At 41.1% G+C, this 27637-nt stretch overlaps 1 protein-coding gene and 2 long non-coding RNA genes across 3 annotated transcripts in view; 1 reads left to right on the top strand and 2 right to left on the bottom strand.

The window, feature by feature from the left end:
- CLUL1 (clusterin like 1) overlaps positions 1-24273 on the top strand; it is a 28368-nt gene extending 4095 nt beyond the window's left edge. The window contains exons 4-8 of the mRNA XM_034944042.4: positions 4093-4260; positions 6233-6665; positions 12416-12553; positions 20381-20595; positions 23963-24273. Coding sequence (XP_034799933.3) covers positions 4093-4260; positions 6233-6665; positions 12416-12553; positions 20381-20595; positions 23963-24154 — 1146 coding nt within the window. The 3' untranslated portion in view covers positions 24155-24273. The remainder of the gene's footprint in view (positions 1-4092; positions 4261-6232; positions 6666-12415; positions 12554-20380; positions 20596-23962) is intronic.
- On the bottom strand, positions 13-14692 carry LOC134729215 (uncharacterized). Its single transcript, XR_010110102.1, has 5 exons — positions 14492-14692; positions 11770-11823; positions 10364-10458; positions 3748-3974; positions 13-3441 (listed from the first exon to the last, which is right to left on the bottom strand). It is a non-coding gene; the product is annotated as an uncharacterized LOC134729215 (long non-coding RNA).
- Positions 20329-22161, bottom strand: LOC134729216 (uncharacterized). Its single transcript, XR_010110103.1, has 3 exons — positions 21361-22161; positions 20963-21016; positions 20329-20505 (listed from the first exon to the last, which is right to left on the bottom strand). It is a non-coding gene; the product is annotated as an uncharacterized LOC134729216 (long non-coding RNA).
- Positions 24274-27637: the final 3364 nt, after the last annotated feature.

Here is a 27637-nt window from a genome sequence, read left to right as displayed (position 1 = left end):
TATGCCACAGTATAAAGTTCAGTAAATTTCTAAATTATAGACATTGAATAGCTTGCAGTTTAGTGACATTAATAATTAACATCACACTCAAAACAATGACTTTTTTAAAAAAGGTTATCTTCAAACATTACCCTTAAATCAAAGAGGAAATTAAAACTGTAACAAAAATAATTTGGAAAATATTTTCAATTTTAATGTTGAGAGTAAATTACTTTTTAAATTTATTTTTATTTTTTGAAAAATGTTAAGTTGTAAAATACATATAACAAAATTTACCATCATAACCATTTTTAAGTGTGCCATTCAGTAGTGTTAAATACATTCATACTGTTGTGCAACCAATCTCCAGAATTATTTTCATCTTGCAAAAACTGAAAGTCTATACATATTAAACAATGCCCCATTCCCCCCACCCCAGTCAGATTTTTAATTTAAAAATACAAGTGGAAGTTCTAATATTTTCTATCTATCCCTCTATCTATAAAGTTGTAGGCCACTGAATTCCAGATTGCTGCTTGCATCTTTTTACTTCTGAGCATCATGGCATCTGGGAGTCTGTTAAGCAACTGGAGCCGGGTAGTGTGACAGGCTGACCCCAAAGCTGTGTGTCAGCGTCACCGGACTGGTTGATGTTGCAGCCCCACCTACTGCCCTGAGTCAGTCAGCGTTCTGGCAAGGAAAGGAGAATGCCTGACCAGCAGCTGCAAACCCTTCTCCCTTTTGGCAGCAATCAAAAGATTTTGAGGAAATCTAAAATAGCTCCTCATCAGGAAAATGTGGAAGCCCCTCCAGCTGGGATCTTCCCTGGTGGGCTTGTGAGCCTGGCCATCTGGGAATAGAGACACTAGATAGCACTAATACACTCTTCACAAAACACATTATCACATGGAATGTTTTGAACATCTGGGTAAACCACTACTTTCATTTTATAGCTAAGAAAACTGGGGTTTGAGATGTTTGTTAATTAACATGTTACTCCAACACTGTAATGAATGAACTGAGATAAAGTCAGCAGATGTGTGCACGGGGGACCCAGTGATTTTCCGCTTTTCTCACTTCCCTGAACCTCCTGGCAAGGAGGACAGGGTATACAGCTTTAACAAGAATATTCCACTTTGGGTGGGTCAAGTAAGCAAATGTGGATTTCACTTCTGGCCCTGAAGAATCCAAGCAACTAGTAGAATTTTTGTTTATTCTTAAAAATCTTATTGTACAAAAATTCATTGAATTATACTCTTAAGTTTGAGGCACTCAATTAGAAAGTTAATCGGAAAAAAAAAAATCTGTTTAACCCTGAGTATCCCTCCCTAAAATTACTTAAAGCCTAGAATAAAGGTCAGTTTAGACAAATTATGAATTGGCAAATATGGTGTTAGCAACCCTAGTCTCCCAGTATTGAGCCCCACCCATTCTCAAGAGTACTGCTCAGTGGTGACCCAGCATCCTCACTGCCCCCTTCCACCACCCCTCCTTATTAATATTTAGTGAGACTATCTGAAACTTATTAAGTAGGAAACCCTAGAGAAGGTTAGAGTGACTTGACCCCCAAATCAGGTTTTATTTGTATGTGTTTTTAATGAAATGGGGTCTTGCTATGTTGCTCAGGCTGGTCTTGAACTCCTGGGCTCAAGGGATCCTCCTGCCTCACTTCCCGAGTAGCTGGGATCACAGGCACTAGCCACCATGCCTGGCTCAATGCCAGGTTTATATAGCGCTTTTGATAAACTGTCAACTATAGGAATAGAGTTATAAGCGTGAATCTGCCAGTTGGTACAATGTCTAGCAGGAAATGGAAGGCGTCGACAGGATATTCCTTAGGAATGTTTACTAGACAGAGGTCTACTTCTTCCATGGCAATGTTTCACTTCCAAAACTTGGGACCTGTGATTTGGTAACTGTTTTTTGTTCTGCTTCTGGGCAGTGAATGGAAGGAAGCCTGAGAGATACTAGTTATTATACTGGACTAGTTATAATAATAGATGTCTTGCCTATGATAATGGATACTAGGTATAATAATAGATGCCTTGCTTGTTTAGCTCATTTAATGCAAAGACCTTGAGAAGTAGATACTATTATTCCTATTATTCTTATTTGCAAATGAGGAGACTAAGGCTTATACATATTAAGTAATTTGCCCAAGGGTACATAGCCACTGTAGTTTGGAATTGGGAATATTAGGATTTTGTCTTATGAGGACAATGAGCAGAATATGTAAAATTGGGACTGATTGAGAAAATCCTGGAGGTATTGTTACTTGCCTTGGAGAAACAACCTTTTTTTTTTTTTGAGACAGAGTCTCACTCTTGTTGCCCAGGCTGAAGTACAATGGCACGATCTTGGCTCACTGCAACCTCCGCCTCCTGGGTTCAAACGATTCTCTTGCTTCAGCCTCCCAAGTAGCTGGGATTACAGGCACCCACCATCACGACCAGCTAATTTTTGTATTTGTAGTAGAGACAGGTTTTTACCATGTTGGCCAGGCTGTTCTCAAACTCCTGACATCAGGTGATCCACCCGCCTCAGCCTCCCAAAATGCTGGAATTACAGGTGTGAGCCACTGCACCCTGCCGAAAAACAACCACTTTAAGATGTAAGATTCAGCCAGGTGCGGTGGCTCATGCCTGTAATCCCAGCACTTTGGGAGGCCAACGTGGGCAGATCACTTGAGGCCAGGAGTTCGAGATCAGCCTGGGCAAAATGGTGAAACTCTGTCTCTATTAAACATACAAAAATTAGCCAGGCATGGTGGCACGCATCTGTAGTCCCAGCTACTCAGGAGGCTGAGGCAGGAGAATCTCTTAAACCTGGGAGATGGAGGTTGCAGTGAGCTGAGATTGCACCACTGCACTCCAGCCTGGGCGACACAGCCAGACTCTGTCTCAAAAAAAAAAAAAAAAAAAAAAGATGTAAGATTCCAAAATTGTTCTACAAAGTCCAAGGACACACACACACTCCTGTCTGGGTCAAAATGTGTATTGGCAAGCTGGGGCCCTGGCAGTTTTCTTACGTGGATCATAGCAAATGCTACCTGGCTTAGCAGCCAAACTTTACAATGAGGACAACTGACAAATCCTAGCCAGGCAGAGAAGATGTGGAAGATTGACAGTGCCCAGGTGATTCTTTGGGCTTAATACTCCAGGAAAGGGTCATTTCCATTAGCTCTGCGGCTGTCTTCTTATGGCCAGATCCATTATACTCACTTCATTCCCCTGCACGATATCTCGGCATGGAGGGGGCTGGGGTTCAGAAGTCCACACTTGCAGGGAAGCCAGAGGTTTAGGCAGGGGCACAGGAAGAAAGGTCTGTTGCACCATGGTGCTGACCCATGAGGCACTCCAGGGGCAGGGCTGAGGCTCGCAGGGACAGGTGCCACTGCTGCTGGGCTCCTCACCACCCATAGCAGGACTTGGCCAAGTATAGCAAGCACCACAAGGGGGAGCACTGGGAATATAAACAAGAAGAACAAAGCTTGTTTATATTCCTATTTATATTTATTTAATATTACATTATATATATTTATTATATTACATTCTAATTGCAGAGATGCCATCCTGCATCTCTGCAATTAGAATGTAACTCAACGGGAACATTTAACTTGCCATACAAGAATTGCACTTCCTTGCAATGTTTAAGGATATACAACAATTAAAGACAGCGTAAATAAAAGAATTAAAATATGCCAGCTTTATAAACTGTAAAGCCCACTTTCCCCATGCCCCAGTGGATGAGAACTGAAGACAGACTTACCGGTAAATAGGTAAATCACAGTTGTTCCCAGATCGGGATGGCATCTTCATTGTCAGGTCACCCACACCTAGAGTAATGTCTGTCACATAGCAAACACTCAGTAAATACTTATTGAACAAATGAATGAACAGATGAATAAGATTTACAGTCTTCAATAGGAATCAATCAGTGCTCTTTTCTTAAACTAAACAGAAAGCTTTGGGGGAGATCTGACAGCTGCGAGGCACCTGAAGGAGAAAGAATGAAAAAGCAGTTTAGAATGTGTACATTTCAAAGGGTGAAATCAACTAAGGTGCATATAGATCATGAAACGGAAATTGGACTTTTGTTTCTACTTTTAATTAGGAGGCCCTGAAACTTCTGAATGAAGTTCAAGAACATCTGGAGGAAGAAGAAAGGCTATGCCGGGTGTCTTTGGCAGATTCCTGGGGTGAATGCAGGTCTTGCCTGGAAAATAACTGCATGAGAATTTATACAACCTGCCAACCTAGCTGGTCCTCTGTGAAAAATAAGGTAAGAGAAAAAGAGAGCTCAAGACTTCACAGTTCTTAAGGCACCTATTTCAGCTTACTTTTTTATTAATTTATGTTAATATTTAGAATGGAGATGCCTGATCTGATGAGGCCTTTTGCTTTCTAGAATCTAATACTAATGTTTACGTACCATCACCTGTGTATACGCAATTTATAAGGTAGAGCATCCATTCAGTGGACACTGAATGCATCTCTTAAAATATCCTGGCTTTCTGCCTTGTATTTGTTATTTGTGAACATGTTCCCACTAGATAGTAAGCTGTTTAAGGGCAGGGATCATATCTTATTTGTCTTCACTTATGCATTGGTGGCATCCAGTAAATGTTTACCAAACTGCATTTGGAATCATAGCATTGCAGTCTCTGATTTCAATCCACATTAATTTTTCCTTCTGGAGGCCAAATATTTAAAGATACTCTCTGCCTCCCAAATCTTACCTTCAACATGCTTGCCTCCTTATGCATAACATATACACACACACACACACACACACACACACACCTTCACGTCCCCTTTTGCCCTACCCGTGTATGTAGGACTGGCATGTTTTCTTTTTTGTACCCTTTGGTTATCTTCTGAGCAGAGGGATCACAGAGGGTGGTGACCTGAATAGGATGAGCTCTGCCCCACTAACGGCTCCAATTAAGCTAGATTTTTCTCCCCCTTCAAGAAGTGAGCTGAATACAAAATTGAGTGGAATTTCACGCTCCATATTAGAGCACATACTAATTAGGGTATGCTCCTGGCTTGGCAATGCCATACTCAATTATAAAGGGAGCAACTACTAAGATAATGAATGCGCCAAGTTAATTTGCCTCCACTATTAATTGCATCTGCTCTATTTTTAGAGCTACTGTCACCTGCTAATACACCAGAATATGGTGTAATGAGCATCAGCAGGAAGTCAGGAGATATGGGGACCATTCCCATCTGGGTCAGTTGTGTGATCTTATGAACACTTCTTGGGGCTTTAAAGGTTTGTTTTTGTGGATGAAGAGTCAAGTAAACAGAAGCTGGTAGAGGGAGAGGCAGACAATCCACCCAAATTCTTTTCTTTATTTTTTTCATGAGACGGGGTCTGGTTCTTTTGCCCTGGCTAGAGGGCAGTGGTGCCATCTTGGCTTACTGCAGCCTCCACCTCCTGGGTTCAAGTGATTCTCTTGCCTCAGCCTCCTGAGTAGCTGGGATTACAGGCGCCCGCCACCACGCCTAGCTAATTTTTGTATTTTTAGTAGAGACAGGGTTTTACCATGTTGGCCAGGCTGGTGACCTCAGGTGATCCACACACCTTGGCCTCCCAAAGTGAAAACTTGACCTTTTTAGGCTATTGGTGGGCAATGTAAACCAGGAGAAATTTCAGATCCTGTTTCCATAGGCAAAGGCAAAGTCAGGTATAAGAGGGTTAAGAAATTATCTTAAAGTTAATTGCCTCATACTAGCTTGCCCAGAATTATTCTTGATTTGAAATGACTACTGTAAGTTGACTTTAAAATTTGCAATAAGAAATGGTCCAGGGCCGGGTGCAGTGGCTCACCCCTGTTATCCTAGCACTTTGGGAGGCCAAGGCATGTGGATTACCTGAGCTCAGGGGTTCGAGACCAGCCTGGGCAACACGGTAAAACCCTGTCTGTACTAAAATACAAAAAAAATTAGCCAGGCATGGCGGCGTGTGACTGTAATCCCAGCTACTCGGAAGGCTGAGACAGAAGAATCACTTGAACCCAGGAGGCGGAGGTTGCAGTGAGCCGAGATGGTGCCACTGCACTCCAGCCTGAGTGACAGAGCAAGACTCCATCTCAAATAAGAAAGAAAGAAAGAGAGAGAGAGAGAAAGAAAGAGAAAAGAAGAAAGAGAAAGAGAGAAAGAAAAAGAAATAAAGAGGAGAGAAAGAAAGAAAGTCGAGAAAGAAAATAATTTTTTATTCCATTTCTCTCCCCTACTCTACTCCACAGATTGAACGGTTTTTCAGGAAGATATATCAATTTCTATTTCCTTTCCATGAAGATAATGAAAAAGATCTCCCCATCAGTGAAAAGCTCATTGAGGAAGATGCACAATTGACCCAAATGGAGGATGTGTTCAGCCAGTTGACTGTGGATGTGAATTCTCTCTTTAACAGGAGTTTTAACGTCTTCAGACAGATGCAGCAAGAGTTTGACCAGACTTTTCAATCACATTTCATATCAGATACAGACCTAACTGAGCCTTACTTTTTTCCAGCTTTCTCTAAAGAGCCGATGACAAAAGCAGATCTTGAGCAATGTTGGGACATTCCCAACTTCTTCCAGCTGTTTTGTAATTTCAGTGTCTCTATTTATGAAAGTGTCAGTGAAACAATTACTAAGACGCTGAAGGCAATAGAAGATTTACCAAAACAAGACAAAGGCAAGTATTAAAAGATTACTTTTACTTAGAGGTTTACACTAAAGTCAAGTTTTGTTTAGCTTCAGAAATGGTAGACATTTCTGAGTCACATTGTATAGCGTTTCTTGAAGAGACAGTTTATGGAAAATGTTTCAGAGCCTCTTAAAAGAAGCTTTGAAGTCTGCTAAACACCATCCCTCTTCCATCATTGTTGAGAACTGAACTCTTTCTAGAGCAAATTTTCAAAGCGGAAAGAAAAAAATGCTAATAGGTTGAGAACTTGAAAAAAAAAAAAACCAGTTCCCTCATTTATTATTTCTTTATTTATTTTATTTTGTGACGGAGTCTCACTCTGCCACCCAGCCTGGAGTACAGTGGTGTGATCTTGGCTCACTGCAACCTCTGCCTCCCAGGTTCAAGCAATTCTCCTGCCTCAGCCTCCCAAGTAGCTGGGACTACAAGTGTGCACCACCACGCCCGGCTAATTTTTTTGTATTTTTAATAGAGACGGGGGTGTCACTATCTTGGCCAAGATGGTCTCAAACTCCTGACCTCAGGTGATCCACCCGCCTTGGCCTCCCAAAGTGCTGGGATTGCAGGCGTGAGCCACCATGCATGGCCATTTCCCTCATTTATTAAAGCTCATGTAGATGCTCAGCTCTATTCTGCTAAAGCATCAGAGAGCTTCTTTAAAATTGATCTGGAATCCTCAACTCCCAGTTTGAGAAGCCCACTCTCACATATAACCAGAGCAATTTAGTGCCCTCCTCTGAATCACTACAATCATTCCTTAAATCATAAAATGTATGCATAAAACCACAAAAAATGCTCATAAACCCCAAACGACAGAAATATTAGATAAGAATTGCCTTCTATCAACACTAATCATGCCTCATGGCATCCATGTTGGAGACACAATACTGCTTTATGTTTTAAGGCAGCAGATATCTTCTGTGGGCTTCTATGGAGTAAATTAGATAGAGCATTCGAGAAATGAGAATTGCCATGAGGGTCAAGTGTAGGATCTGCATTTCCTTTGTTACTGTATTGACCACTAAGCCAGGTTGAAGGCTGCTCCCCTCTGAGATGAAAAATAAAATGGGCTCCTTCTATCTATTTTTCTTTTTCTTTTTTCTTTTCTTTTTTTTTTTTTTTTTTTTTTGAGATGGAGTGTTGCTCTGTTGTCCAGGCTGGAGTGTACTGGTGTGATCTCGGCTCACTGCAACCTCTGCCTCCTGGGTTCAGTCAATTCTCCTGCCTCAGCTTCCCGAGTAGTGGGGATTACAGGTGCCCGCCACCACGCCTGGCTAATTTTTGTATTTTTAGTAGAGACAGGGGTTTCACCATGTTGGCCAGGCTGGTCTCGAACTCCTGACCTCAGGTGATCTGCTCACCTTGGCTTCCCAAAGTGCTGGAATTACAAGCATGAGGCACCACACCCAGCCAGCCACCACACCCAGCCAGCCACCACTCCTGACCCTATCTGACTATTTTTCAATTATATTAGCTGTAGCTGGCATCATCTGAATCAGATTCTCAAAATCGCCATGACATTACATAACTGGCCTCTACATAGGAGAGGTTTACCTTTCAGAAACTGAAGCTAGGAAACAGTGCATTACATCCTTCAGGTCCCATCGTTCCATGAACAGAGAACAGCCATCATTACTGGAATTGTTGGGTTCTATTTCAGAGTCCAGTGGACTTTTTTTATAAGTCAATTCTTTGGTCTGGTAGTCCATTCTGAGGTTCCAAATTCATCAAATATTCAGGATAAACACCAGGCGAGTAGACTAAATCTATCCAGGCTGGGTGGTATTAAGTGATTTTAGCCTGACTGTTTACATGGATATCAACTGTCTTGGAAAAACATTGAGAATATGTTCATTAGAACAAAAGGGCTCCTCCCCTCCATGTTGTGTAGCAGCCTTACACAAGCATTGGTTACATTCCCATGTGCACAGGACTGTCAGTAGTGATTCAGACATGCCAGAATCTAGATAATTTTTCAACCACTGTAACCCCCTCCCACACACCAGCTACGAACATAGGTTTCCACTGTCTGCCACCATTGCCTTCTCACTCACACAGCTGGGGGCCAGCCCTACTCTCAGCTGCCTCACACGCACCCTCCCCAGCCCCTCTGTGCCACTTCCATCTCAGTGATGACCTGGAAAGCCAAGGTCCCCTGTGAATGCAAATATTAAAGACAAAAACAAAATAGCAACCAAAAAAGTCTGTGTTACACTATTGTACTCTTCTTTCTCCAGTATCCCTCCCCTAGCCAGACAGTACACAGAAGCTACCGCAGAGGAGACACTGTCTTCCCAGATGAGCAAATGTGGACTGTTTATCAAGAATAGTCAGGCAGGGGCTCTACAGCACTTGAATGTGGTTTCCATCACTTTTCTGGACAGGTAGTTGGTGAGGAATAAGCCTACTGCCCCTAGAAAATCTGCCTAATGACTTAACACTTTGAGTTTTGCCCCTTGTGGTAGGCAAAATAATGACTGCCCAAAATATCCCTACCCTAATCCCCAGAACCTGTGAATTTATGTTATGTGGCAAAGGGAAAGTAAGGTTGCAGATGGAAATCAATTTGTTAATCAACTGACTTTATTTTTATTTATTTTTTGAGACAGAATCTTGCTCTGTCACCCAGGCTGGAGTGCAGTGGAATGATCTTGGCTCACTGCAACCTCCACCTCCAGGGTTCAAGTGATTCTCCTGCCTCAGCCTCCCGAGTAGCTGGGATTACAGGCGCTCACCACACCTGGCTAATTTTTGTATTTTGAGTAGAGGCAGGGTTTCGCCATGTTGTCCAGGCTGGTCTCGAACTTCTGACCTCAAATGATCCGCGCACCTCGGCCTCCCAAAGTGCTGGGATTACAGGCATGAGCCATCATGCCCGGCCTCAACTGATTTTAAAATAGAGAGAGTATGCTGGATTATCCAGCTGGATTCAATGTAATCACAGGGTCCTTAAAAGTGGAAGAAGGAGGCAGAAAAGAATTAATAGTAGCAGCCACAAGAGAAGGACTTGGCTCGACTTTGATGACCTTGAAGACAGAGGAAGGGGCCAGGAGCCGAGGAATGTAGGTGGCCTCGAGGAACTGGAAATGGTATAGAAATGAATTCTCCTCTAGAGCCTCCACGAAAAACTAGCCCTACTGACATCTTTTTTTTTTTTTTTTGAGACCGAGTCTTGCTCTATCTTCAGGCTGAAGTGCAGTGGTGCGATCTTGGCTCAGTACAACCTCCGCCTCCTAGGTTCAAGCGATTCTCCTGCCTCAGCCACCTGAGTAGCTGGGACTACAGGCACGTGCCACCACGCCCAGCTAATTTTTGCATTTTTTTTTTTTTGAGACAGATGACATCTTGATTTTAGCCTAGTGAGACCCACTTCAGACTTCTGACCTAAAAGACCAAACAATAATGAATTTGTGCTGTTTCAAGCCACTGAATCTGTGGTAGCTGTAAGAGAGCTAACAATAATAGTAACTGACCAACATTTACTGAGCAAGTTCTGTGTGGCAACCTTCATGGATGGGCCTTATTGGTCATGATTGTTTAAAGGGCCAAAATTAGAAAAATAGTTAACACTGAATTATGAACACCAGGAAAAGGAGCGTGGAAATAAAAAGAATCAGAAATATCTTGATAATTAATGTTATTTTTGTTGAGTATAGGTTCATTTCGGTCCCATATTTCTTTCCTACCTTGGTCCTTCTGGACCTCAGTTCCTGAATCTGTTGAAAGCGAATAGGTCCAGGAAAGTAGCTCTTGGAATTATCTTCATTTGTCTTATGAATCCCTGGAAAGAACAGATGAGATCGTGTTCTACTGTAGCTTGACCAGTGCAGGGGGCTGGGAGATCTGGTTCTAATGTTAGTTAACATTAATTTTCGCATGGGAGAAACAGACAGGCAGGTGGGAGAGTAGATGATTTAGCTCAGTGACTGCACTGGAAGTAGCTCCCTGGAAGGGTTCTGAGGTTCTGTCAAGGCTAGACTAAGCGAAGTGATGGATTGTGCTGTGGCTGCAGGATGGGGAATTAGTGTCATATGGGCCTAGAATTTGTCATCCTTGGTGTACACACCAGGTATTAATCTAGATGCTAGAGATAAAATGATGATTATGACACAGCCTCTGACTTCCAGGAGCTCGGTCCAGAGAAAGGAAAACAGATTAGTGAACAATTACATCACCATATTGTGGGTAAAATGGCAGAAGAAGGTATGGAAGAAGGACAAGATTAAAATGGCAAGACCAAGTCCCTTCCCTCAAGAGGCTTAGAGTCTAATGGAAAAGATAAGAAAGCAAACACTACATAATGCAGGAATTAATTCTACACTGGAAATTCTCACAGGGGGCTATACAGGGCAAAGAAGAGGGTCCAGGAAAGCAGCTGGGAGAAACTGACTTTCTGGTCACCAAAGAGGATGGGTGCCTTACATGCCATTCTATCGAACAGTGCTTCGCTGTTTTTAAACTATGGACTTTGCAATTTATCTCAAAATATAACGTTTCATTTTTAAATGCTGAGGATTTAATATAACAGAAAATCATCAGGTTGTAAATTAGTAATACATGTTTCCTAATGTCAAACAGTCTATTGGGAACCACCAATTTTCTGTTGGATAGACTTCTTTTTACACATTTTTATATGGATTGTTAATTCTCCTGGGGAAAAAACTTCTCAAAACTTGATCGGCTTTAGATATTTTCCTAAATCTTTGACCTCCTGTTCATAACAGTATATGCATCTCCACACACACATACTCGCACACATATGTGTGTATATATATATATGTGTGTGTGTGTGTATATACATATATATGAGAAATGCAAAAAAAGAATAGTAATAAAATAACCACCTATCACCCACTTTAAGAAACAGACATTTCTAATATCTTTGAAACTTCTTCCCAATTATAGCTTTAAAAATCAATTATCAAAGGGTTTTTTAAAATATAGAAAAGTCCAAGAGAAAAAGTGGTTCACAATCACCTATTTACTTAATCCTATTGACATCAGAAATACTAATGATATAAATAAGACAAACGATTTTTAAAGTAATCAAATATATAAAAGAACAAAATAAATGAAAGCTGCCCTCTCCTACCTTATCAACTCCCTCTTCTAAAAGATAGTTATTAATAATTCTTCATGACTCCTCCTAGAAAATAAAATTACATGCATTAATATATGTGTGTATACAGTACTAATAAATTTCTAGTAATGAGATTCTTGGATTCAAGAGTGTGCAATTTTTAATAGCTGTTCAGTTGTCCCAGGAAATTATTGCACCAACGTGCATTTCTGTGTCTAAATATAGGAAAAAGGGCCAGGCGCGGCGGCTCATGCCTGTAATCCCAGCACTTTGGGAGGCCGAGGTGGGTGGATCATTTGAGGTCAGGAGTTCAAGAAACCAGCCTGGACAACATGGCGCAACCCCATCTCTACTAAAAGTACAAAGATTAGCTGGGCTTGGTGGCTCTCGCCTGTAATCCCAGCTACTTGGGAGCCTGAGGCAGGAGAATCACTTGAACCCGGGAGGCAGAGGTTGCAGTGAGCCAAGATCCCGCCACTGCACTTTAGCCTGGGCAACAGAGCAAGACTCTGTCTCAAAAATAAATAAATTAAATACATACATACATATAGGAAAAAGATTTTGAAAGCACTGGTAAGAAAAAGCTGCGGCATTGTCTCCACTTCTTCAAAGTGCAAACTCTTATGACACTAACGTGTAAATGTTATGTTCCCTGTAGCCCCTGACCACGGAGGCCTGATTTCAAAGATGTTACCTGGGCAGGACAGAGGACTGTGTGGGGAACTTGACCAGAATTTGTCAAGATGTTTCAAATTTCATGAAAAATGCCAAAAATGTCAGGCTCGCCTATCTGAAGGTAAATAATTGCTATTTTGTTTTTTATTCTACTTTAAGTTCTCAGGTACATTTTGTTATAAAGTTTCGGTGCCACAAAAGAAATAGCACTCGAATATAAAATTTTCTTTTTAATTCTCAGCAAGACAAGTTACTTCTATAGAAGGGTGCACCCTTACAGATGGAGCAATGGTGAGCGTGCACTTGCCAAGGGAGGGGAAGGGGTTCTTAACCCTGGCAACGCACGTGGCCCCTGCTGCTGTGTGGTTCCCCTATTGGCTAGGGTTAGACCGCACAGGCTAAACTAATTCCCATTGGCTAATTTAAAGAGAGTGACGAGGTGAGTGGTCTGGAGGGAAAAATGGTTATGACAGAGCGGGTAATCGGAATGAATCAGCGTGAAGCATGTAATCGGAATGAGTCAGGGCAGAGCATGTAATCGAAAAAGGTTGCTTTACGAGGAAATTAAGTTTAAAAGTAGAAGGCAAATAATTGAACATACTGACATATTGATTCTTTGGAAAGAAATTTAGAACTCACATCTAACAATTTTTTAGGGTTTCTTTAGTATTCTGGACAGAGGACAAAATCTCATTCTCACAAGCATACTGGATTCATTTGCTTTCCTCCAAGCACTTTTTTGCAGGCTCATTTCCATCTGGGGGCGTTCAATGTAGGTTTATAAACTGGTGTTTTGTTTGTTTGTTTTATGAGACGGAGTCTTGCTCTGTTGCCCAGGCTGGAGTGGCACAATCTCGGCTCACTGCAACCTCCACCTCTCGGGTTCAAGCAATTCTCCTGCCTCAGCCTGCCAAGTAGCTGGGATTACAGGCATGTGCCACCACGCCCGGCTAATTTTTTTGTATTTTTAGTAGAGACGAGGATTTCACCATATTGGCCAGGCTGGTCTTGAACTCCTGACCTTGTGATCAGCCCACCTCGGCCTCCCAAAGTGCTGGGATTACAGGCAGGAACCACCGTGCCTGGCCCGGTTTATAAACTTTTATTATTCCAAAGTATGTCATTCTTTCACTTTCTTTAATACGCTAATTGTTCTTGTGATTTTTTTTATGATTAATGACCAAACACTATTGTGTGCAAAAGAAAAACCTTGAGCAAATTAGTGCAACTCCTTCCTTCTTACCGCAAGCAAAAAGAACCCCTGCCCCTGACCATGAAAGAAACCTTTCATTCTGTTAATCAGTGTTTAGACAAGTGAAATATTTTTTTGAAAGTGGCATTGGCTCTTTCCCATTGGTGGGTTAATTAACTAATTAGCATTTAAATAGGGAAAGTGGCTTCTCCTCCCAAGCCCCAGGAATCCTTTTCCCTCCCTTTCTAGTTCCTTCCCCAGGAAGGAAATCATTCTCCCTTTCCTCCATCCCTCCCCTCATTCCCTTTCCCTTCTCCAGACTAAAGTCACTCCTCCAACCCCACCAGGGCCAAATTACAACTTTTCTTATATAAAACAAGAGCTTTTGATTCCTATGCTTCTGCATTTTATCTCACTAAAGCCCTAAGGGAAGGACATTTTCAAAGTGTGGCTAATGGCTTACAGTAGGAAATTGGAAGATACAGGACGGACAGAAATCAACATGTCAGTAAATTCTACAACACTAGCTAGAGATTTGGGGCAAGTCATTTATGCTGTCTAGGCCTCAGTTGAGTAATTTGTAAATAAAGGACCCAAGATAATCTTTGGGTTCTAACAAAATTCTTCTGTAAAACAGTGGTCCCCAGCCTTTTGGCACCAGGGACTAGATTCGTGGAAGACAATTTTTCCAAAGATGGTGGGGCAGGGGACACGTTTGGGGATGATCATCAGGCATTATTCTCCTAAGGAGCGCTCAACCTAGACCCTTTGCATGCACAGTTCACAATAGGGTTTGTGCTCCTGTGAGAATGGAATGCCTCTGCTGATCTGACGGGAGGCGGGTCTCAGGCAGTCAGGCTTGCTCACCTGCCGCTCACCTCCTGCCGTACAGCTCCGTTCCTAAGAGGCTACAGGCTGATACGGGTCCATGGCCCAGGGGTTGGGGACCCCTGCTATAAAGGAAGTTCAGAAAAATCAGATTATAATTCATTTACTACCAAGTAATAGCTCTTTTGCCCTTAACTTCCCACAGTGAAGACCACTGGAGTAATTTATATCAACACAAACAACAGAAAGCATGGTCAGTGGAAACTCCTGTCCCTCCCTTTGCTTTCTCTCCGCAATCTAACAATGAGCAACTTGCAACAAATTTCGCTGTTCAGAGAAAAGGGAGAATGGAATTGTCACAATAGTTTCTGTCACCTAGGCTGGAGTGCAGTGGTATGATCTTCGCTCACTGAAACCTCTACCTCCTGAGTTCAAGTGATTCTGCTGCCTCAGCCTCCAGAGTAGCTGGGATTACAGGCATGTGCCACCATACCTGGCTAATTTTTGTATTTTTAGTAGAGATGGGGTTTCACCATATTGGTCAGGCTGGTCTCGAACTCCTGACCTCGTGATCCTCCCACCTCAGCCTCCCAAAGTGCTGGGATTACAGGTGTGAGCCATCGCGCCTGGCCAACAAATTGTTACAATGTTAAACAACATAATATCCTAAACATATTGGCTCTTAAAGTATCATTAGATACACCACAATACTAATAAAGGTTACCTTTGGGTTTTAAGATTAAAGATGATTTTTAAAAATACTTCTTTCTGTATTTTCCAAACTTTTAACCATAAACATAAGATATTCCTTGACTTAGGATAGGATTATGTCACAACCCATCATAAGTTTGAAAAATCGTAAGTTGAACCATTGTAAGTTGGGGATCATATGTACATGTATGCATATATGATATTAAAAATTATTAGACATCTTTAAAATTTGACTTTTTTACATATTACTTTTATTTAATCACCTTGCTCAAGGAGCCTGTAAATTACATATTAATATTCTCCATTATGAAATAAGTCTTTCCATTGTGCAAATTAATGCATTGCAGAGGTTCTAAACATCTATATGCTTTGCAACTCGAAAGGAGTAAGTTTCCCTTTCTAATTTTTTTATTCAATTAAATAAAAAAACATGAGTTTAATAGAGTCTATTAAATTAGATCATTATTCGAGTGGTTAGTAAACCTGTTTAGAGTCGACAACACTCCCTTTCTCTTTTTTTTTTTTTTTTTTTTTGTGCCAGAGTCTCGCTCTGTCGCCGAGGTTGGAGTGCAATGGCACGATCTTGGCTCACTGCAACCTCCACTTCCCAGGTTCAAGTGATTCTCCTGCCTCAGCCTCTCGAGTAGCTGGGATTACAGGCACCCGCCACCATGCCCAGCTACTTTGTTGTATTTTTAGTAGAGATGGGGTTTCACCATGTTGGTTAGGCTGGTGGCGAACTCCTGACCTCAAGTGATTTGCCTGCCTCTGCCTCCCAAAGTGCTGGGATTACAGGCGTGAGCCACCATGCCCAGCCCCTTTCTCCTTTTTAAATATCACCAGCCTGGGTTCTTTGTTTTTTGTTTTGTTTTGTTTTTGTTTTTGTTTTTTTTGAGACGGAGTCTTGCTCCGTCGCCCAGGCTGGAGTGTAGTGGCACAATCTTGGCTCAGTGCAACCTCCGCCTTCTGGGTTCATGCCATTCTCCTGCCTCAGCCTCCTGAGTAGCTGGGAATACAGGCGCCCACCACCATGCCCGGCTAAATTTTTGTATTTTTAGTAGAGACGGGGTTTCACCGTGTTAGCCAGGATGGTCTCGATCTCCTGACCTTGTGATCCACCTGCCTCGGCCTCCCAAAGTGCTGGGATTACAGGCTTGAGCCACCATCCCTGGCCTCCAGCCTGGGTTCTTATTGCCACTGAATTCTCAGGTTAGTTGGGCTAGTGAGGAAGTCAGGTTACATGGGCCACAGAACAAGAACAAGGATTGTTTTTTCTCTCCCTCTTCCACTTCATTCTCTGTCAGCCTCTCCCCACCTCAGTAGTTGGTCTTTTCTCCCCCTTCTTTTGAAAGCAGAGTCCATTATACAAATGGACTTGTTTACTTCTCCACATCCCTCTTGTGCAAATTTTCTGCCATGGACACCTCTACCCCAGCTCAGAATGTATATTAGACAATTTTGACCTCTAGAATGTCTTATTGGGCAGAAAAGTGTTTGGAAAGCGTTGCTCCAGGTAGCTTTGATTATAAATTGGACCTTTTCACGGGGTTACCTAGAGCAGTTGAGAGTGCTCTTTCTCCTGGCCAGGTGCAGTGGCTCATGGCTGTAATCCCAGCACTTTGGAAGGCCGAGGTGGGTGGATCACCTGCGGTCAGGAGTTTGAGACCAGCCTGGCCAACATGGCGAAACCCCGTTCTACAAAAAATACAAAAATTAGCCAGATATGGTGGCACGAACCTGTAATCCTAGCTACTCAGGAGGCTGAGGCAAGAGAATTGCTTGAACCTGGGAGGCAGAGGTTGCAGTGAGCTGAGATCAAGCCTCCAGCCTGGGCCTCAGAGCAAGACTCCGTCTTGAAAAATAATAATAATAATAAATATATAAATAAAATTTAAAAAAATGAAAAAGGAGTGCTCTCTCTCCTGAATTGCTGACTCGAGGACTCTCTCAGCCTGTTTTATCATTTGGAAGGGGAAATAATATATCTGCTTCATACACATCTTTAGAAGTTTAAATAAAATGTCTGACATATCAATGATTCTCATTATTCAAATATTTGTTTTTTAAGTCACAGTTGCAAGGTTATATACAGAAGCATAGGTTTTTATAACAGAAAAATAGACACTTAATATACTGACCTCTTACAAAAATAGTCCTGCTCAAGCATCCCATCTATGTATCATTAACATCTATTTCTTTCTACCCAGCTAAAATAGTTTATTAATAATCCTTGAATATCACAAGATAATACAGAATAAATCAGATAATACATTAAAATGCACCTGATAATCAATATGCACCAGATAATGGACACAGTATACATCAGATAATACAGTACAAATTCAATGAAAGTTTAGTGTTGCAAAGGTAAAATGTAAAGAATGTCCTAATGTGCTCCCATGCTGCTTAAAACTGTTATTATAAATTGCTTTTTATTATAAATATATAAAGAATGATGTAATAGGCCAGCCATGGTGGCTCATCCCTGTAATTCCAGGTCGTTGGGAGGCTGAGGCAGGAGAATCACTTGAGGTTAGGAGTTTGAGACCAGCCTGGCCAACATGGTGAAACCCTGTCTCTACTAAAAATATAAAAATTAGCCAGGTGTGGTGGTGCGCACCTGTAGTCTCAGCTACTCCGGAGGCTGAGGCAGGAGAATCGCTTGAAACCAGAAGCCGGAGGTTGCAGTGGGTCGAGATCGAGCAACTGCACTCCAGCCTAGGTGACAGAGCGAGACTTTGTCTCAGGAAAAAAAAAAAAAAATTCTCAGTCACCTAGATTGAGAAATAGAACATTACCAAAACAGACAAAGCCCCACTGTGTTCCCATCCACATCACATTCACTTTATCTCCTCAAAAGGAAAGTGCTATTTTGAATTTAGTATTAATTATTTCCTTGCATTTCTTCCTACTCATATCATGTGCCTATATACATATAATATATACAAATGCCAATATCATACATAGCAATGTTTTACATTTCGATTTTTGCATTGTCAATGTAGAATTTTTAAACTTAAAAATATGCTTCATACAGCCGGGTGCGGTGGCTCATGCCTGTAATCCCAGCACTTTGGGAGGCCAAGGCGGGTGGATCACGAGGTCAGGAGTTCGAGACCAGCCTGACCAACATGGTGAAACCCCATCTCTATTAAAAATACAAAAAAAAAAATTAGCTGGTCATGGTGGCGTGTGCCTGTAATCCCAGCTACTCAGGAGGCTGAGGCAGGAGAATTGTTTGAACCCAGGAGGCAGAGGTTGCAGTGAGCCGAGATCGCACCATTGCACTCCAGCCTGGGTGACAGAGCGAGACTCCATCTCAAAAAAAAAAAAAAAAAAAGCTACATACAAACATGAAACGGGCACGTGTCTGGCTGGGCGCGGTGGCTCATGCCTGTAATCCCAGCACTTTGGGAGGCCAAGGCGGGCAATCACTTAAGGCCAGGAGTTCGAGACCAGCCTGGTCAACATGGTGAAACCCCGTCTCTACTAAAACTACAAAAATTAGCCAGGCATGGTGGCATGCGCCTGTAGTCCCAGCTACTCGGGAGGCTGAGGCACAAGAATCACTTGATCCCAGGAAGCAGAGGTTGCAGTGAGCCAAGATTGTGTCACTGCACTCCTGCCTGGGTAACAGAGTGATACTCTGTCTCAAACAAACAAACAAACAAACAAAAACAAAGAAAAGAAAAAGAAAAAAGAAATGGGCACATGTCAAATGTTAATTTGACTATTTAACTTATTAATGAAGGAACCAGCAGGGTGTTAGAGCTGGGTCAAAGAAGTATAAGGGAGACTGGAGTGCTTACAGTCAAGCAGAGACAGAATGCTGAAAGATTATGAAATTAGATATGTTAGTTAATATTCGAAAGGGCAACTAAACTGTAAATCTTGCCATTATCTTTTCTATCAGACCAAAATAATTTACATCTCTACTAGACAAACATTTGCCACTTTTCAATCCATAATTTATGGGTAATTTCATGGAGTCTGGCCCTAATCAACAGTGAATAGTAAAGCCAACAAAGGATCTCTTCCCTAGACCTTGAAGTGATCTTTGGGTGGACCCCTTAGACAATAATTTAGTATGACATTGAGAGGAAATGCAAGCCTGGGCAGCATAGTGAGACCCGCCTCTACAAAAAAATTAAAAATTAGCCGGGCATGGTGGTGTGAGCCTGTAGTCCTAGCTACTCAGGAGGCTAAGGTGGAAATAGCACTTGAGCCCAGGAGTTCGAGGCTGTAGTGAGCTATGATCATGCCATTACACTCCAGCCTGGGTAACAGAGCGAGAACCTGTCTTGAAAAAAAAAAAAGAAAAAAGAAAAAGAAACAAAAGGAAATGCAGCCATTTTTTTGCCTTATTTCCAAGTTCTGGATAATTTTTCTTTTTTAACAATATAAATATTATCACTTATGTATTCTTTTGCAATATGGCTTTTCACTCAGTGTAGTTTGCAAGGGTTAGCCATGTGAATGCATGCTGCTCTAGTTCATTAATTCACTGTTGTATGTTGGTCTATGTAGGCATATCACAATTTATTCATTCCCTAGCTGAAGTACATTTGCTTTCAAGGTTTTGCTATTATAAACAAATCTCATACCTTTAATCAAATAATAATTTTGTCTCTTCAATCAGCTTTGATTTACTTTGTTCTAATACTAAGCACACAACTATAATTATAATTTCATTACTGATAAATATAAAATATTTTCCAAAACATCACAAATCTTTTTTTTTTCACTATTTAGTATAAACTTTTGGTCTTAATTTAAAGCGGCTTCACTATATGTGGTTCTTTTCCTCTTTTCCCATACTAATTACTGGTACTGGACATATACATCCAAAATCAAATAGTAGTGTCCTTTTTAAGGGATAAATGGGATGTGATGTAGAAGGGGCATAGTAGGGACTTCATCTGTTTTGGCAAATTTTTTCTTAATATAGGTGGTAGGCATGTGGAATTTATAACAAAAAGTTCTGTCTCCAGCCCAGTTTCTGTTACATAAAACCATATAATTAACAGTTAAACTGGATCTGGTTTGACACAGATGTAGACGATATTAATAATTACTCCAGAACAACAGGCATAACTAAAAACTCCCACAGGCAAAAGGGGAAAATAGAGAATGTAAGGGCTGGGACTTAAGCCCATGTTGCCCACCTCCAAGTTTCATGGACTTTTTCCTTCTCCACATTACTTTCTTCTCTGCTAGACTGTCCTGATGTACCTGCTCTGCACACAGAATTAGACGAGGCGATCAGGTTGGTCAATGTATCCAATCAGCAGTATGGCCAGATTCTCCAGATGACCCGGAAGCACTTGGAGGACACCGCCCATCTGGTGGAGAAGATGAGAGGGCAATTTGGCTGGGTGTCTGAACTGGCAAACCAGACCCCAGAAATAGAGATCATCTTTAATTCAATACAGGTAAAGGAGAGACCCAAGAGCAGATACGGAAATGACATGTGCATACCCTGATTTCACTGTTAATTTACTTATGAATTGTATCTGAATTTGAAAACAAGCTGTAGGAGGTATTCATATTTCCATTGTGATTGCCTTCAGGCTGACTTGATTTAATGTAGTTCATGGTCTTTAGAAAACAAGAAAGTCCATAAAGAAAATCAATTTAAAACACAAAATACTTTCTAATCTAGAAATGGCTATTTCTGCTTAGAGTTATAGGGCTATAACTGATAGAGGTAACCTTGAAGAAATATGGCCAATGTAGGTTTTAGGAGAGAAGACTTACAAATAAAGCAATTTGAGTTCAAAATTTGACTCTGAAACTTACCAGCTGAGTAAGCTTGGGAAAGTACCTCAACCATTCTAGGCCTCAGTGTTCCACCTGTAAAATGGTAACAATCATAGCTATCTTAACGTGTACACCTATAAAGTGATTAGTATAGATTTCTTATACAAAACAAGAGCTCTGTAAATTATAGCTCTTATTAGTTGCTGACACAATAAAGCCACTGAGTTATCTTGAGAATTAAACATTTATATGTTACTCGTCACATAAAAATACATTGCCAGCTGGGTGCAGTGGCTTATTCCTGTAATCCCAGCACTTTGGGAGGCCGAGGTGGGTGGATCACTTGAGGTCGGGAGTTTGAGACCAGCCTGGCTAATGTGGCGAAACCCTGTCTCTACCAAAAACATAAAAAATTAGCCAAGTGTGATGGCACACACCTGTAATCCCAGCTACTCAGGAGGCTGAGGCAGGAGAATCACTTGAACCCGGAAGGCAGAGGTTGCAGTGAGCTGAGATCGTGCCACTGCACTCCAGCCTGGGCGACAGAAGGAGACTCTGTCTCAAAAAAAACAAAAATAAAAACATATTACCATCTTAAATTCCACCTATACCATGACTCCCAGATTCAGTCAATAACTTTTTGCATAACATGCAAGTGACTTTTCTTCCTAAGACATCCCCCCTCCAACACACACACATTACCTTAATCTACAAATGCACCAGGCTAGTGATTCCTGATGAGGCTGGTTTTGAGGGGTTCCCAAAAAGACTTGGATACAAAAATTACTGGGCAGAGCAATTGAAGATGCAATATTCTGTCTGTAGTATGTTAGGTTATGTTGGTGCCCTATCCAGATCCCTGGGGATCCCTTTTACCAGCTCCCACTGGTGCTGGTGCTGCTGCTAACTGCTTATCTCTGAAACTTTCTCCCAAAGATTGCCCTTGGAGCACTTATGCCCCAGAGCTTCCTGCAGGATCAGGCTGAGGCTAACGGTCATCTGAAGCCATATCCTTGCTTAGCTTCTTTCACTTCTCTAGTTTGCTTTCCTCATCCCCTTAAAAGTTGCACCTGAGAGCATTCTTTATAAACCACTTCTGTCAGAATCTCAGGCACTGCTTCTAGGAAATTAGACTTACGGCATTCTATAATCCAGCATTTCCCTCTTTTTTCAAACTACAAAGCTGTGGATCGTGCATGATTTGAGAAATAAGTTTAGAAAGTCACAGCAAGCTCATCAAAAAACAAAATTAAAAACCATACAAAAAATAGAATAGGACAAAGTAGAAAATATTAGCATGCATTGCATTTCATAAGTCATATGCACATCATGGAATTTCATTTCCATTTTGTATGTGTATATGTGTGTAAACATATATACACATATGTAGACATACGTGTGTGTTTTGAATCATGATATCAAGTGTATTCATTACTACAGACCACAGTTAAAGAGTTTTGAAAGCCACTGTTCCAATCCCTGCCAGCTCTCTGATTCTATAACTCTATTAGATTACACTTGAGGAAGGTAAAATAATTCAATATATTTGATCATCCTCGCATATATAGACTTTTAGTTTAATGAGGAAAAAGTCTTGTATTGAAGAATAAAACTTGAAGAAAAATTTTAGCAGTGCTTTCAACCTTTAGAAATCTACAGTCAATATTTAGTTGTTTTTACCATTGTCAGTATTTTCTATTCTGTGCTTTGATTTACTTCCATTCTAGTGTCTCTGAGTAACATAACAGATTTATCTAAAATTCTTTATGCTGATAACAAAGGCACTTCTATATAAAAACCTCCACATAAAATAAAATTATGGTTTTCAATTATACATTTTTATAACAATTATTACCACTTAAGAGCATTTACTGGGTGTCAGGCAATGTTCTAAGAACTTTTTCCATATATCAGATCATTTAATACTCTCAATGACCCGATAAGGGAAGTAGAATTCTTTCCCCAGTTTTTCAAATGAGGCACAAAGGAGGTTAAGCAACTTGTCTGAGCTCACACAGCTAGTAAATGGTAGAACTAGAACTCAAACTCAAGCAGTATTTCTCTAGAATCAGTGAACGTAACCACTTTGCTAAACTGCCTGTGAAGTTACTTTTCTCAAAACAGCTCCTATTTCACCATGTAAAGAAAAGTACAAACCCATAAAATAGCAAGTGCTGAAGAGAAGCCTTATGAAAGAAATATACAAATTCCAGCAAGTGAAAACGGTTGTGGCCCCTGGTTGTGTAATAGTTACATGGGTGTTGACTTTACAATTATTTAAACCAAACATAAATACTTTACGCAGTTTTTATGTATGTTATACTCACAGAAAGAGAAGAGAAAAAATTTTAAATCATTCTCTTAAGGTTACATCAAGTTGTGTATCAGTTCAGTTCCATTTAAATGATTCAAATCAAAGTCTGTGCATTTGAGAATTCATTAAGAGAGTAACATACATGTTATTCATTAGGAGTAACATAAATTTTGCATTGATTCTTGCCAAAATCACACCTACAACCATAAATTGTAAATTTCTAGGAAAACTCAGTACAAAACTTGGTGCAATGCAATAAAGTTTGTGGCACAGACAGTAATACTCAGCAAACATCCCACCTCCTCTCTCATATTTTCCAGCTCCCCTTGTGGTTAAACGTTGCCATGTGGCAAGTTCTGGCCAGTGAAGCGTGAGCAAAACTGAAAAGGGTTCTTTGTAGATTGAGACAGTGAAGAGCCTATGTGTGCTCATCTATTCTCTTTTTCTGCTGAGGGCACAAAGAAAGTCATGAAATCATGTGCTACAGCTATGAGATAATGTGCCTTTGCCTACCAGGCTTCTTAGTGTTTACTGGTGTGGAGCCCTTGTAAGGGACACATAACATGAACAAGAAATAAATCTTTGTTGCATGAAGCCCTAGGAATGCCAGGACTAATCTGTTACCTCAGCACAACCTAGCCTATCCTGACTAAGGTGGTATTAAATTACTATTGAATGTGTATTGGGATTTAGTAAACTTTTACTGTATAATCCTTCTTCTGTAGGTAGTTCCAAGGATTCATGAAGGAAATATTTCCAAACAAGATGAAACAATGATGACAGACTTAAGCATTCCGCCTTCCTCTAATTTCACACTCAAGATCCCTCTTGAAGAAAGTGCTGAGAGTTCTAACTTCATTGGCTACGTAGTGGCAAAAGCTCTACAGCATTTTAAGGAACATTTTAAAACCTGGTAAGCAGAGTGCCTGGTTAGGAATGCCTTGTTGACAGGAATAGTTAATTCTCAAAAGGGAAAAACAAAACTTGTTTCAAAATACGTGGAAAATATGTTTAACCTCATTAATAAAGACATGAAAACAAACAAGATGGCATTTTCTGCCTATCAAATTTGCAAATTAAAAAAAACCCAGGAAATCCTGATAGGAATGTGATGAAATGGGAATTCTCATATGTCATGTATTGGTGGGAACATAATTGGTTTTGCATTTTTGAAAGCTATTTGATTATGCATATGAAGAGCCATAAAATTTCTTTTTGATATAATAATTCCACTTCCGAAATCAATCCTAAGAAATAAATCTAAATTTGATGAAAAGTTCTCCCTCCAAGATCTAGATTTGCAGCATTATTTAAAATATTAAAATGTTGGCCGGGCGCAGTGGCTCATGCCTGTAATCCCAGCACTTTGGGAGGCCGAGGCAGGCGGATCACGAGGTCAGGAGATTGAGACCATCCTGGCTAACACGGAGAAACTGCGTGTCTACTAAAATAAAAAAAATTAGCCGGGCTTGGTGGCAGGCACCTGTAGTCCCAGCTACTCGGGAGGCTGAGGCAGGAGAATGGCGTGAACCTGGGAGGCGGAGCTTGCAGTGAGCTGAGATAGCGCCACGGCACTCCAGCCTGGGCGACAGAGCAAGACTCTGTTTAAAAAAAAAAAATATATATATATATATATATATATATAAATGTTAAACATACTCTTAATGTGTAAAAACAAGAGAATGATTAAGTAGATTATGACTAAATACACTCAATACATTTTATGAAACGTTAAAAATATTCAAAAAATTTAAATAATGACTTGCTAACTACTTTAACAAGAGCTTTATTATCAGCTAGTCTTGGAGGTAATATTATTATCATGATTTTTCAGAAAAAGATCCTGAGGCTCAGTGTCCAAGGTCCAATACTCAGGTCGGAGGTGGTAGAGCAGAATGTGGAGCCAGTTCTCTCTCTGACTCCATCATCACACTGCACTGCTTCCTGTTAAGATATTTGCTCAAAAAATGCGAGATATAAAAATCTGGGTAATATGATCAATCTTAAAGAATAATTACATTTTAAGTTATTCATAAGAGACCTTGTTAGTAGGTCACCATCAATGTGTAATTAAGCCAGATGTGACAGGATTTGCTGCCTCTCCCTTTACTTCTGAATTTTGGAGGCCTTTTTTTTTTTTCTAGTTGTATCAGTCAAACAACCAATATCTTTTTAGCATCTACTAAGTTTAGATACGGGAACTGGTACTCTGAAAGAGAAAATGAGAAATTTGACAAGATCCTGTCCCCACGGAGCTTCCTATCCAACAGGGGCACAAGACAGACAGACGCACACACACACACAACTATAAAGCAAGGCAAGATTTAGAGAGTGCACAGGAGTGGGCTCTGGGAGTTCAGGGGAGGGTCGTTCACATTCTGCTAGGGAAGATACTTCTGAGCTGGATATATTCCCTTTCTCACTGTCCTTCTATCCCCTCTCTTCCTCTCCTCCTCTCCTCCTCTCCTCCTCTCTTTTCCTCTTTCTTCTCCCTCCTCCCACTCTCTCCTCTCCCTTTCTTTCCTTTTTTTCTTTCTTTCTTTCTTTTTTTTGAGACAGAGTCTTGTTCTGTCACCCAGACTGGAGTACAGTGGCACAATCTTGGCTCACTGCAACCTCGGCCTCCCAGGTTCAAATGATTCTTGTGCCTCAGCCTCCTGAGTAGCTGGGATTACAGGCGTGCACCACCATGCCTGGCTAATTTTTGTGTTTTTTAGTAGAGACAGTTTCACCATGTTGGCCAGGCTGGTCTCGAACTCCTGACCTCAAGTAATCCACCCACCTTGGCCTCCCAAAGTGCTGGGATCACAGGCATGAGCCACCACACTGGCCTCCTCTCCCTTTCTTAAAAATACATCAATTAATTAAATATATAAATGTAGATACACACACAGGCAGAATCAAAGTGTATAGGTTAGAGAGGAGACTATTCCAAAAAGGGGGACAGCATGGGCAAATACGGCAAGAAAGAGTAGAGCATCTAGGTATTGAGGGTGCTGGGAAGTCCTGCTAAAGTGGTCCCCTCCCACTGTGGGGCCTTTGAGTTTCCCTGTGCCAGGGTACCTGCCCTCTGTGAGTTTGAGTTCTTTCTTTGGTTGCAAGCAACCAAGACCAGCTCAGCTAAAAGAAATGGAAGGATACCGACTCATGAGTCAGAGGGGAAGCTGGACGTCTATGCCCAGAGCCAGGCAGAAATGGGTCAGGTCTAGAGTCTGGGAGGAAGAAACCGATGGACAGCTGCTTCAGGGCCCAGTGCTCAGGGTGAAGCAGCTGCAGTTGTTTTTAGTCCTCAGATCACTCTGCTCAAGATGTGACTTGCCAGGAGGAATCTGGCTGGCCCAGCTGGGACATGTGTGTCTACCTCTAGACCAGGAGAGAGGACAGTCTTGGTTGACAGTCCCCATGTAGTACCTCTTTGTTTAGGTTACTGAGTCATCAACAGATCTCAGTTCAAATAGTCACTTCTTCAGGGGCAATATACCCTCTTCTACCCATAAACTAGGGGCAACATACCCTCTCTCCCCTTTCACACATGACCTTAACACCATGTAGCACTCAACTCTTGTAAGTTGACATTTACCCACGTGACTCTTTATGAACGTTCATCTCCATCCTGAGACCTACAGTCCATGAGGGTACCACCGTTCTAGGGTTTTTGCTCTTCTCTTTGTCAGTGGGGACTTAGGACTCTGCCTGGCACAGGGCAAACCCTCAATATTTGTTGAATAAATTAATTAATAAACACGTGTAAATGAATATCAGTAGACTACAACAAGAGTAACAGTAGGCGAAGGTGGAAGGCGAAGGTGGGAAGAGGTCAGGGCTCTGAGTGCTGGGCTGTGGAGTCTGAGCTTCACTCTACAGCGCTGGTGAGACACGATAGGTTTTAGAGAAAGGAAGCCTCATGCTGGTGCCCCAGTGGGTACTGACTATGCATTTGTAGCCAAATCAAAGTATTTCCCATAAAGTCATCTATCTCTTCCCAGTTGTTGGGACTTCCAATGGCAATGGGAAGTAAGATACTGAGTAATTGGGAGATCAAGCAAATTATTTACTAACAAGGCACACGAAGTGATTTTTCACAGGCAATGTTAATGTTTTTCTTTTTTATGTAGTTTTAAAATTCTAAAAGTAACAAAATCACAACTACCAAACATTTAGACGACAAAAATTATCCATAATCCCACCATCTTAACACAACCACTATTATCATTTTACTGTTTTCCTTATTCACATTTTCTACCTATTTTCTTAGATTCCAAGAAATAGAATTACTTGTTTAGAGGTTATTAACATCTTATTGTTCTGGATATATATATATATAGCTATATATATATATCTATCTAAATTTAATAACAGCAATGTCTGCAGTACCACTTTCTCAAATACTAACTGGCATT

Source organism: Pan paniscus, chromosome 17 (assembly GCF_029289425.2).
Source record: "Pan paniscus chromosome 17, NHGRI_mPanPan1-v2.0_pri, whole genome shotgun sequence".
Lineage (NCBI taxonomy): Eukaryota > Metazoa > Chordata > Mammalia > Primates > Hominidae > Pan > Pan paniscus.
The sequence above is the reverse complement of the archived record's forward strand: the minus strand, read 5'-3'. Positions and strand labels throughout refer to the sequence as shown.